This window comes from Chelmon rostratus, chromosome 8 (assembly GCF_017976325.1).
Source record: "Chelmon rostratus isolate fCheRos1 chromosome 8, fCheRos1.pri, whole genome shotgun sequence".
Lineage (NCBI taxonomy): Eukaryota > Metazoa > Chordata > Actinopteri > Chaetodontiformes > Chaetodontidae > Chelmon > Chelmon rostratus.
This window is the reverse complement of record NC_055665.1, coordinates 2,555,149-2,567,631: the sequence shown is the minus strand read 5'-3', so window position 1 is coordinate 2,567,631 and position 12,483 is coordinate 2,555,149. Positions and strand designations below refer to the sequence as shown.

The following is a 12,483-nucleotide window of genomic DNA, read 5'->3' as shown; positions in this document are numbered from 1 at the left end:
TCATCCAGAAATCCACACCTGGACTTTCTGGCTCTCAATGGGGCCGTTTAATGCACATCACTAATACAGGATAGCTGCACATGAGCAGGATTTGTTGAAGACTGGCCTGTGACTGTGTGTATCACAGAGGAAATGATGAAATGACACACACACACACAAGGAATGAGCTTGTGTGTGTTGCATGCTGCATCCAGACACACACACGCACATCTTTAAAACACACATTTGATCTTTCAAATATGTGCACGCACACACACACACACACGGTTGACATCATTGCAGCTGTGGTAAGAACCTGATCCTGTACAGTGGTCCTCTACTCAAATAAACTCTGTGGTCTCCTCTCTCTTTCCCCCCCTCACACACACACACACACACACACACACACAGATTCCAGATAATTGGAATCAGAGTCCTGTGAGACAGCAGTACAGTCGAGGTACAGCAGCTTTTACAAGGAGCAGTAGTGGTGCTCTCCATTGTGATTTTAAGTGTGTGTAACAGTTGACCAAGCTTTGTTTCCCAAATCACCAGTCATGTAATCTGTTATCAGAAGGTTGGTCTGGGGTCAAAGGTCACAGTATGTGACATATCTGTGGTTTCTACACTCTTAGAAAACTTACACATCCCAAACTACAGATGACAGAAGACTGAAGTTCAGGACAAGCAGTGAATACAACGAAGAATCTGTAAGACAAACAGAGTAACCTCAGTTTACTGTAACTGAGGAAGGGTGTTTAGTCAGTTTCTCATTCTCTGGCTTCAGTCTCACCGGAGCATCTCGTCAAACACCAGCAGTCTGCTGTTTGTCTTTCCACTGTGCCGTGTCGTCTTTCATGTCATCAAACGGACTAAAACTGTGACATTTGACGTAGGCGAGCGATGCAACGTGTATTTATTGCCAGGGCAACGCCGGCAAATTATGATCCTGCATTTAAATTCAGCTTCTGTGTGACGTGACTCAGAGTACGACTTTAGCAGATACGACTGAGTCAGAGTCTTTTTGTTGCATTAGACATACATTTTCTTTCCTACCTCATTTCTTGAGACCTCGTCTAACTAAAGTCTAGACGGCCTCAAAGCGTGTTTGTTCATCTTCTCAGTCCCAGTTTCAGTTTAGGTTCAGTTTAACTTGTACAAAGCATTTACTGCACTCTGCCTTTCCTCGATAAAACATCCCTGAGGGTAGGTTTCAGCAACAGTCAGTAATATATCACAGCAAAGAAAAAGTGGAACGTGAATAAAGTTCAAATTAAAGGAAGCGGAGATTTTAGGCAGGTGTGGTTTGTGGGTTCATATCAGGTTCCAGGTCAATACAGCAGGGATTTTATACTTGTTAATACAACATGAACAGGTTGACTTATGAGAAGAAGGTTTGATAATTCAACACAGTTAATGTTTGTGTTGTTCCTGGGAAATTTATCTCACCTTTGTTGCTCTTATTATATATTTAACATAATGCAGCTGTCTGGAGGCCCTAAACAGTTTCCCAGATGTGTTGATGCTTTTTAAAGGTTTGCTTTGTGAAACTGTAGCAACACACACACTGACACACACTGGTGCTGCAGGTAAATCTCTGCACCGAGGGCGTAACCTGGTGACGACAGCCTGCACAGAGGTGGAGCGGAACAAGACGAGATTTACAACCACACACACACACACACACACACACACAGAGTGGTGGTGACTAGTAAATGGCAATGCTGAATTTGAGAAAAATGTTTCCCCTGGCCTTTTCTGCCCTCACATGACCTCCACTCCCTTCCTCTTCCTCCATTTCACCCTTCTATCCTTCCTTCCCTTCTTCCATCTTTCGTCTCTCTCGCTCGCTCTCTCTGTCATCATGTCATCTGTTTTAATCTTGTTTATTTCCATTTCTGTTTTTCTCTGTCACCATCCATCTTTAACACCAGAGGAATAGATTTTCATCCACATTGAACGACCTGCGAGAACAGAAAATGTCTCGTTTTTAAACTCTTCATTACCCATAATAAGATTTACATTATTGTATCAGCACATGTGTAAAAGTGAATGCACAGCAGTACAGTATCGATGGAGGTCTGCTTAATCCTGAAATAGACTAAAATGGGTCAGCCTAACTTTCTGTTGACACACCTTATGTTTTACACATGTACGTATCAACGCAAAGCCCTGTGTTTCTGTTTTTGTTAGCACTTAAAGCATTATCTCCACATGCAACCACTGAAACCACTCAAATCTCTGAGTGTTGTGAACATGTGATGTTCGTTACGAGATAGTAGAGAGAGAGATTTCTGTGACAACCGAGCAAACTCTGAGGAAGATAATTAAAAGCTCCAGAAAAAGGTGCTAAATTGGCCTTCAGTTAAAGTGATTTATATCTGTAATGATTGATCAAAGCCTGGGCTTTGTTTATTTCACTCTGGCCCTTTAGATCTATGTTGGGAGGGGAAATAGAGTTCCTCAATCACTGAATAAAAACAATGCTGTTTTCTTCCTGCATATTTCTCATGGAAGTATACAGTCAGCTATAAACATGCAGTCAGCTCTCTGCTCACACACCAAGTATCACTTATACAGCAGAGGCCTTTAAAAGACCTGTTTCTGCCTATTTATCCACTCACTACATATACATATACTTTACCTTAGTGTTGACCAGTTTCCAAAGCATACCACAGTTTTTTTTTTTTATGTTTTTCTCCGTCCTCTCAGGCCGTGGTTTCAGTCATTTCAGTATGTTTTGAAATTCAGCTTGAAGAGACGTGAAACCTGCTCGAGTCAGTGTGCATCACGTCTGCTCTGATTATCGTCAAAGTTACTTTAAAACAGTGGTGCAGCGTGAAATATGACCATCAGATATATAAAGTATGAGTGATATGTAGTTAACAGGCTAAAAGATGCAGAAACCCAAGAAATGCTCTAAATCTACAAACCAAAACTGCTAAAAACATTTGAGAAAATCTGGATTTGATGTTTCTGCTGTCAGTTTTTTTTCCAGACCTTTGATGCTGTGTTCACCTGCTGGTGGGGGATTGATATCAAAGACTTCTCAGATAGCTGGATGTTAAAAAAGGGGAATTAGATCAAACCCAGGTGACAAACTATTAAATATCACTAATAGTGTTACCTTTCAAACATGGAGAATTGTTAGCATTGAGAAAGGAGTTTGCGCTTCTGATTTTTATATTGGTTGAACTTACTACACACTAACTCTGACGACGTGTATCGAACCCTGTTTGTTGTGTTGGGTCACTGAGAAATGAAGTGAGGGAGGAGATTTTCTCCCTCCTTGCCTTTCCTCTGTGTTCTCCTGTTTTCATTGGCCTCCCTTCTTCTCTTCTTCTCTTTCCTCCACAGTTGATGTATTCAAACCAAATCGAATTATTCACATAATCACATAATAATTACATGAACAGAATGAAAAGGTGCACAGTAGTTGCAGGTAATTATTACTATCTGTAATAACCTGGAACATTCCACAATTAAACCGCCCCTCCCTCCCACCGCAGCTGTCGTTTCTCATATTATTCCTCTTTCAGTCTCTCACACGCTGGTTTATTTCCACTCTTTTTCTGCTCGACTCAGGTTTTCTCCCTCTCCTGTCGTTAGCCCTCCTCCTCCCCCCTGGTTCCCTCGCCCCATCTCTTCTTTAACAACCGTTTTCCTCCATCACTCCGTTCCCTCGCTCTGTTATTCTTGCTAAGTGTAGATTTCTGCCAAGCTCAGCACTGCTTAAGCTCAGGACATAGTTATAGTTGGCCTTAACTCTCCTCCTCCCCTCTTCTTTTTTCCTTCTCAAAATTTCCCCCCACTTTTCACAAATATTCCTTTTCGGCTCTTCGAAAAACACCCCTCCAAACCTGCTGTTGATGTTGAGTCTCGTAGCTCTCAGATACTCGTGTAATCTGAAGATCTGCAGTGTTGACTGTGTTAACAAATGCTCACCTGACTGCTGTTTGGAGACAAAGCCTAAAAAGCGACAGTTTGGTGGAGAACGGCTCCACTTAAAGGGCGTTGGCAGCTCAGCGGCTAAATTTCCGCCACTAAATTTCAGAGAACAAAATGCAACACAAAAAGGAAAAAATATTATGAAGGTAGTTTTTCAATTTTGATGTATTTTCTTTTTCTCAGGAGTTCCCAGGGTTCTCCAGTCCAGGTTCAGTCTTCCTCTGGCATTGGTGTGTGTTCCTTCCTCTCCAGCCAAAACCACCAAGTTTAAGATCACCGTGGACACCAACCAGGCACCAGTCGACCTCACCTCCATCTTCACAGGTAAGGCGCACACACACAACAAAACCCTTACACACACTGGTGGTGGTCTCAGTTTCCCAAACAATCAGGACTCTGCACTTGAATAGTACATTTGCAACACATTGCCTGGTTGGAGACGGGTGTGTGATTTTGGCGAGTGTTTTTGGAAACTGAGGCTCTGATCCATTTTATTGTAGGTGTGTGTTTAACTCGATTATCCCAAAATCTTTGACTACAGTTTGTTGTAGTTTTGGCAGAGTGCAAGATTAGACAACACCATAAAAGAAGAGCCTGTCACAGGAAAGGCAGCTCTTTTATTTCACTGAACTTTTAAAGCCGACATGCAGCTCGGTGAAACCGCCGGTCACGTGACACGTTTGGGCCCGTAGAGATTCGTATCCCCAGCTGCCATTCTCCACATGTTGAAGTGTGAGAGTTAATGGATGAATGAGATGCAAATTGCAAAGTGTTTTGGATAAAAACGCTATATGTATGTAGTCTATTTGCAAATTCAGTCATGTATAAAATCAGTGATCAAACAATTAGTTTTTCTCTCTGGCATCATTGTTCAGTTCCTCTGAGATGGAAGGTTGCACAGCGAGTGTTGTCAGAGAGTGAGTCAGAGATGTGTGGCTGTGCATGTGTGTACATTTATATGAGTAATCAGCTGCTAACATATCTGTGTGTGTGTGTGGTTGTGTATTTATACAAGTGTGTTTATGCATCTTTATTTATTTGTGATTCTGCTGTGTGTGCGCGTGGGTGTGTGTGTGTGTGTGTGTGTGTTTCATCCCTGGGAATCTCTCTTCTGTTTCTCAGTTATCCAACGATCAGCTACAATCAGCAGCTCTGACGTCTAAACACACACTCAGCGCTCATGCCGAGTGTGTGCTTTTTGTGTGGAGGGGGATTTGTGTAAGCTCATGCCTGCTTATGTTGCGTGTCTTTGTGAACAGTGCGACTGTATCTCGGCCACCTTTGTTGGCGTCTTGCATCGTGATAGGCTGTCCTATCTGTCTCATCACCCTGCCGTCTGTCTTTCTGTCTCTTTCTGCAGAGTTTTCAGCAAAGTCAGAAGATAAGGATGGGAATAGTTTGGCTTTCCAGTTCCTGTCAGGAGCCAAGGTTACGGTGCTGGCTTCCAAAACCTCCCGTGAGTCTGACAACAGCACCACATGACAGAGACAACTGGTTTACCTTCATGAAAACTGGTCCAGACATAAATGTGGGAATTATTGATCTCTAATGCAGAACTGGTTCAGGGCTGTATGTATTTTACCAGGTATCTCTCTCACATCTACTTTGCTTTGTGTCCTCTTCCTACACAGTTTGATGCTTCTTTGGTTTCAGTACCTTTTGATAAAATGCCATCTTTAGCTTTTGATGCCTCTTGAGCCTCTTACAGTCCCTTAATGCTAACAACTCATCACTATGGAAGAAGCGTCTTGCAAATATTAATCTGTCATCCAACACTTTTTGATAGTTCAGGCAGTGTAACAACATTTGATCCGTCTTGATACCTTTTGATATCTGATGTCTATCCGATATTGATGCCTTTTGATACCTTTGATACCCCTGAACATCCTGCTATCCATACCTCGTATTTCTCTCATTACTCCTGTAGGCCTTAACAAACCTCCTGATACCGTTCACCGTGTCTCAAGACCTTTTGATATATCTTAAGTACACCTGTTGACACCTTTCAGAACCTCTTGATACTAAAACTGTTGAACCTTTCACCTTAATTCAATAAATTTTATATTCTTTTTTTAGCTGTTAGCTTAGCACTGAACATTTCTTTGGCTTTTGTCTTTACTTCTAAACTCACATCAATACAAATTCAATTTCCAATTTTTTAACAATTTAAATTCATTTTTAATGTATTTTTTATTTTTAATGTCACATTACCACACACAGCCCCTGTGTAAGTGTGTGTGTCTGTTTTTTTTTCAGAGCGTTACCGTATTCAAAGTGACAGCTTTGAGGACATGTGGCTGGTGGTGAAGGAGCTGGTCCAGAGATTCGACCGACATTTCTCCAAACTGGGAGTCAAAGACTTCAAGAAGAGCTTCAGTGGACCGCTTCCACTGCAGGAGTACTTCCTGTCTGTAGACCACCACTTCCAGGTACACACACACACACACACACACAGATGACACGATAAAAGCAGTAAAAAAAGTCTAATTTACACGTTATACAGAAAGTTAAGCTCTCCATAGAAAAGGAGATCCATATCTTCCATGTAAATGACCAAATCATCTTGTCATCATGTCAATCATGTGTGTGTGTGTGTGTGTGTGTGTGTGTGTGTGTGTGTGTGTGTGTGTGTGTGTGTGTGTGTGTGTGTGTGTGTGTGTTAGCTGCGTGTCAGTGCTCAGCAGTACCAGGACCTGCTTTCAGAGCGGGCTGTTCAGTTCAGAGCCATCCAGCGCCGCCTGCTGACCCGGTTCAAAGACAAAACCCCGGCACCCCTGCAGAACCTGGACACGCTGCTGGACGCCACTTACAGCCAGGTCAGACACAAACACACTCACCTGTATTTCTGCTGTGAGACTGGGCTGATGGCCACATGGGTAATAAAAGAGGGACCTGGAGTCGAAAGTTTTTGTGGAAAGGAGCCAGGTGAGGTGGTTCGGAATCTGATTAGGAGAGCCCTGAGAGCAGATCAGGAGGTTAGATATCCCATCTGGTCTGATGGCCCCCCAGAAACCCCCAGGGGACGCTGGAGGACATGTCTGGGGAGAAGAAACTGCAAGACCAGACAACCTTAGGTGAAGTTTTAACTTTAGAGAGTAAACCTCACTCTCACCCTCTCCTTAGCTGCCTTTCATTAACTCACACAAACACACACACACACGCGCGCGCACACACACACACACAGCGATGACGTGTAGTGTAGATTTACAGTGTGAGAGCTATGCTCTGCTGATTTATGGACTTCCTCTCTTTAGGTGATTAGCTGTGAGCTCACACCCAGTTTGACACACACACACACACACACACACACACACACACAAAGTCACATTAGTTTAAACAGACACAACCTGTTACAGATAGACTTGTACCCGCACGCCCCTGTGCAGACACCCTATCTCCCTCTCATGCTGTTACATAGAGAGTGTTAAGTGTGTGTGTGTGCGTGTGTGTGTGTGTGTGTGTGTGTGTCAGTGTAAAGCTGATTTTAAAACAAAGCAGCCGTTAAACTTTTGTCTCGCCCTTAGTTTAAGTTTGACGTATGGGGGGGGGGGGGTGGAACTGCATTTAGTGTGTGTGTGTGTGTGTGTGTGTGTGTGTGTGTGTGTGTGTGTGTGTGGAACAAAGTGATGGTTCCTTGCCCCTGCTGTTTACTCTAGAGGCCGACTTGGCGGTCGTCAGCTCCGCCGTCCATTAGCTTCTCGTTAGCGTAGCGACGCTTTGTGACATCATCTCTTCATTAGCTGTTAAAGCTGTCAGTACGTCACCGTTTGTCTCTCTGTGATCACAGCCACTCTCTCTGTCCGGCACGGTGCTCGAACAATGCATTGATTTAATTTACATTCACTTTCAGAGTTCAGAGACATTGTCGGAGCTTAATGAGAGGAAATTAATGAGCTTGTTGAAGTTCTTAATGCCGTTCTAACTCAAATAAACCATGTTCACCTCGGGCTGGCTTGCTAGTCGCCAGGACAAACATCAGGGAGCCAGTTCTTAACTTGTTTGCCTTAAATGTTAATGTCCTCACTCTGTTTAACATCTGCCGCCTTAACAGTTAAATCAGCATTTAAATACTTTGTGATAAAACTGTTGTGATAATAACATTTATTGAGATCCTGCAATAATGTCAATGTATTCAAGAGCAGCGAGAAACCACCTGGACCTTTTTTAATCTGTTATTAAATGGGGACAATTCCCACCCACTGACCACCTGTCTCACCTGACCTCGAAGAAATTACATGCATATGACTCCTATACTGCCACTGCTCATCTGTTTACATGCTATAAAACAGCAAATATTGCAAGGTTAGCAGGTGGATCAGTGATCTGAGGAACAATCCTCTGACATGAGAAGTCAGCAGAAAAACTGAGACTACAATCTGACTAAAACTTGAAAAGAAGCTGCTGATGTGTCCACACCTCTGGCCCATTTCAACATGAGGTCACTTGGGTCAGAGATCTGTTACATTACAAGAAAATAAAGGAACATCTGCTAGCCAATCAAAACTGAGAATTCTCATTGGCCATATACAACAATTAATCTTTGGTTTGAGCGCTCACGAAAACTGATCATCACCCGTGTCCAGTCATAGATTGTCATTTGCCATTTTTCATTGGTCATCAGTCTCATGAGGGCGGGGATTAGAGGGCAAATGGTAAAAAGGGACAGTAGGGATGTGGACGCTTGAGAGCTGTGTGCAGCAGATGAATGCACAGAGAAACCTTTGAGACCACGATGGGAAATGGATGATAACCCTCACACCTGAAGGATTTTGTTTGTGTGTTTGTCTGCGTCTGTTTAAATGTGCAGAAACCAGCTGAGCTCAGCGAACAGCACCCTGGGCTGTGACGTATCACTGTAATATAATTTCTTCATCACCATGAAACTCTGTGTAACCTCTTCAAACGTTGCCTTTCTTCACTCCCCATGTGCAGTTTGAATTACTTGTCAAAATGCCATTTTCTTATGCTGCCCCAGCTCTTTCTCTCTGTCCGATATCTATCTCTGATATCACGACTCTGCCTCTTCAGGCTAATGCTCTCTGTTGTCACTCCTGTCCATCACCCGTTCTTTCTCTCCGTCTCTCTCCCTCTCGGCCTTCCTCCCTTCCCGCCATCCAGTGGCTCGTATGCGGGAAGTTTCTGACACACTATACACTCTGTAATGTATACACACCCGCCATAATGGAGGCTATTGACAGCTGGTCGGAAGAGTGATGAATGCGTCAAATTAATAATTCATGTCAGTATTAGGAGTCATGCTGCTGAGGCCGGGGCCAGCTCAGCAGTTTTCCTTCTGTAACGAGACGGATTCCATGAGGATGCATCACATCCTCCTTTTTAATAGAAGGTTGACTGGGGAGTTGGATGAGCCTAAAATCAAATATGCTTTTAATTTGATTTACAGTGCCTTTTTTTTCTAGTTTCATGTGTCCGTGTGGATCTTCTCTCCTTGATTTCTGTCACTTTTATTCCCTTTTTTGGTCATGAATTTTGGCATTTCCATATTCCTTCTTTTCCAGCCTTTTTATTAATCATCAATCATTTTTCTTGAAGTTTATTTCCTTATTTGATTTTTTTTCATTTTCTTTTTAAACTTCTCAGTTCAAGCCTGTCTGTTCTCTGTATTTGTTTCTTGCTGTTTCTAATTACAAACAAGTCGTCCTTTTAGCTTACCACTTTCATCACAGAGGCACTTCAGTGCTCTTGATGCTGGAAAGTAAAACAGTTTTCCTTCACTTTTCCCACCGTAGTCTTTTTTTCCCGGTTAATAACAGGCATTTAATTGATGAGTTCCTGGTCAAAAAAACATCACCAGGTGAAACCTCAGAAGCTTGTTTAGAAAGTAGAAATCTTGTGGGTGTTTACCTCACGAAGCCACGGCTCCGCGCCAGCAATCACGCTGTTGTTAGAATCGCAAAGGAATGTGTGGCCAATCAGGAATGCTGGTGAACCAGGCACCTCTTTCATTTCGCCTCAGAGGAATGTCTGCCGGGTAAATTTTCTGCATCAATCTCGGGTGATGGGGGGGGGATTTCCCCCTCGTTAGCGGTGTGTGTCTCCACATGCGGCGGCCGGCCATCGCCGACGAGCCGTCAGAGATAAGAGGAACGAGCTCCCTGTGAGAATACTCTGTGGTCGGCTGTACATTTATGCAGCGGAGGATAATATTTCCATTGTTCATGCTGCCTTTATGGGCCTATATTTTATTCATGAATTCCTGAGAGCCAGCGAGCCACGTCTGACTTTGTGTGTGTATACGTGTAAGCGCAGGAAGCCTTTTCATCTGCCGACCACAGTGGCTGGATTGTAAAATACACCCAATGTTTGAACCGCTTGACCAGCGGAATATGATTGATGACTTTCAGAATAGAGTGAGATGAATGAATGATTGTTTGTTACGTGGTAAAGCGGCTGGTGGGGAAGACAAACCAGCTATGGACAAAATTCACTAGTCTGTTTAGTCATTGGTTGTAATCTCCAGCCGTCCTCTCTGAGTTTTTCTGTCCTGGTCGGAGGTGTGTTTCTCCTCCACCTCCCTCCCCCATCACTCCTTAAAAAGCCATCAGTCATTGCAGCCCCTTTGTTTTACACTCTCCCCTCTAACTGGTGTTTGATTGATCTGTGGCAGCCAGGGGTTAGCCTGGCGCTAGCACTCTGAGGCTAACTAACTTGCTAGCCTCTCAAATTCAAGGGGAAACCCAGGACTGTCACTCAAAGAAATAAAAACTAAAAGCCGTAGAAGGAGTTTGTGGAAATGGATGAAGAGAGGCCAAAGGGGGCAGAACAAATCGAGGGAGGATTTTCAGTTTCCATAAATATTTTCCCCGCCGCTGTTTCCTCTGGAGGTGAAATGTCCGTCGTTTGTTAGTATTAGCATTAGCGCTGGGCTAGCAAGCTCTGACGTCTGGGCGCTGGTGAGGGGGGCGGCTCGGGAGCCGGGCCGGTCCAAGCCAAGCTGAGCCTCCCTGTAATTATGAGTTCAAACGCTGGAAGAGGGCGGCTTGCTGACTGACGGGGTGACTGACAGGCCGTCCAGGGGCCTCGCAGGGCCCCTAATGGAGGCTTCTGGTCGACAGCAGCTTGATTTATCTGGCCCCAAATGGAGCTCTAAACATGGCTAAACACAGATCCCACTGTGGAGCGCAGGACCACCGCCATTAACAGCCGGGCCTCTCACTCCCTGTGTCTGTGTGTCTAAGAGTGCATGAGGAAGTGTGCATTTCAGTGTGTATATATATGTATGTGGACTCATGTTTAATTTGGCCACTTGCATGTACTCACATTTAGGACTGTGTGCATATTAATGTGTATAATTTATTTCAGTGGATTTTGTGTTACACACACTTGATGGCCTGTGCATGTCTGCAGTGGCCATCGCCGTCTGTGTTCATAAACAGTGTATTTGCAATAAGCATTTTAGCATATTATATCTGCTATATATTCTTTCCCTGCCCACTCTCTAGACGTCTTTGTACCCATTCCAGAACAGACTCTTGGAAAACCTCAACCCTGATGAGCAAAAATCTGATCAGTGGACAGTCCGAATTAACCCAAGGATAATCGCACCTGATCCAAAATACAGAGAGCAGAAGTGAAGACACCCAAATAGAGACATAACACCAGCCTTGGCAGCAGAATGCTGCTCCACCAATGAAGCAGCCACAGTCAAAATGAGTAATACATGTAATTTTTCCTGCATGAGCAATATTGACGCTGGCATTTAAACTTACTTACTTACTTACAGTATACGCAGCCCTAAAGTGCATACATACATGTTCTCAGACGTGTGCATATCTTTAAGTGTATGTGTGTAAGCCTGTGTGTTAGCATGTTAGCGGCTGTGTGTTCATGAAGAGAGAGGATGTGTGTGTATCTGGTGTGAATGGCAGGCTCTTAGGTGCCCTGTGTGTTTGTGTATCAGATTAAAGGACCGACAAGAGCCGAGAAACTTCCTCTCTCTCTCTCTCTCGCTCCCTCTCTCTCTCTCTCCCTCTCTCTCTCTCTCTCTCTCTCTCTCTCTCTCTCTCTCTGCTGTTTCTCAGTCATTTTCGGACTTCCCCCCAAGAGATGTTTCACTGCAGGAACACACACATTTACACCCATCAGTACTCTCTCACTCACACACACACACACACCTCTGGAGGCTGAATGGAGCACAGAGGGGTGACGGTGGTCTGGTTTGTTTTCCCTCAGACAGTCTGTTTATGTGACTGTCTGTCTTATCAATGAATGGCTGTCTTTCATACCACTGACTGACAGTCAATGTGCTGTGTGTGTGTCTGTGTGTTGGGGGTGGGATGTCCTTGGTGAGGGATGTTGTCTTTTTATCCCCTGGTGAGGACCCCCCAGTTGTACATGTGTACAGATAGACGCACACACAGATCCTCCTGAGCCTGTTACCAGGTGTTTGCTGTAGTTATTGTGGTGAGGACAGTATCTCGAGTAGTACCACTTGTTTCTTGTATAAGGCTGATAAAGTTTTAACTTCACTGGGCTTCCTCAGCGCATTCATTCATAAAAAAATGTGCTAATTTATAGAGTTTCATGTATTTGTCT

General features: G+C 43.9%; 1 protein-coding gene across 2 annotated transcripts in view; it reads left to right on the top strand.

The window, feature by feature from the left end:
* Positions 1 to 12,483, top strand: part of bbs9 (Bardet-Biedl syndrome 9) — a 159,406-nt gene that overhangs the window by 48,590 nt on the left and 98,333 nt on the right. For both annotated transcript variants that reach the window (XM_041942228.1, XM_041942227.1), the window contains 4 exons: positions 4,111 to 4,251; positions 5,288 to 5,383; positions 6,184 to 6,356; positions 6,591 to 6,743. In XM_041942228.1, the coding sequence (XP_041798162.1) occupies positions 4,111 to 4,251; positions 5,288 to 5,383; positions 6,184 to 6,356; positions 6,591 to 6,743 (563 nt within the window). The remainder of the gene's footprint in view (positions 1 to 4,110; positions 4,252 to 5,287; positions 5,384 to 6,183; positions 6,357 to 6,590; positions 6,744 to 12,483) is intronic.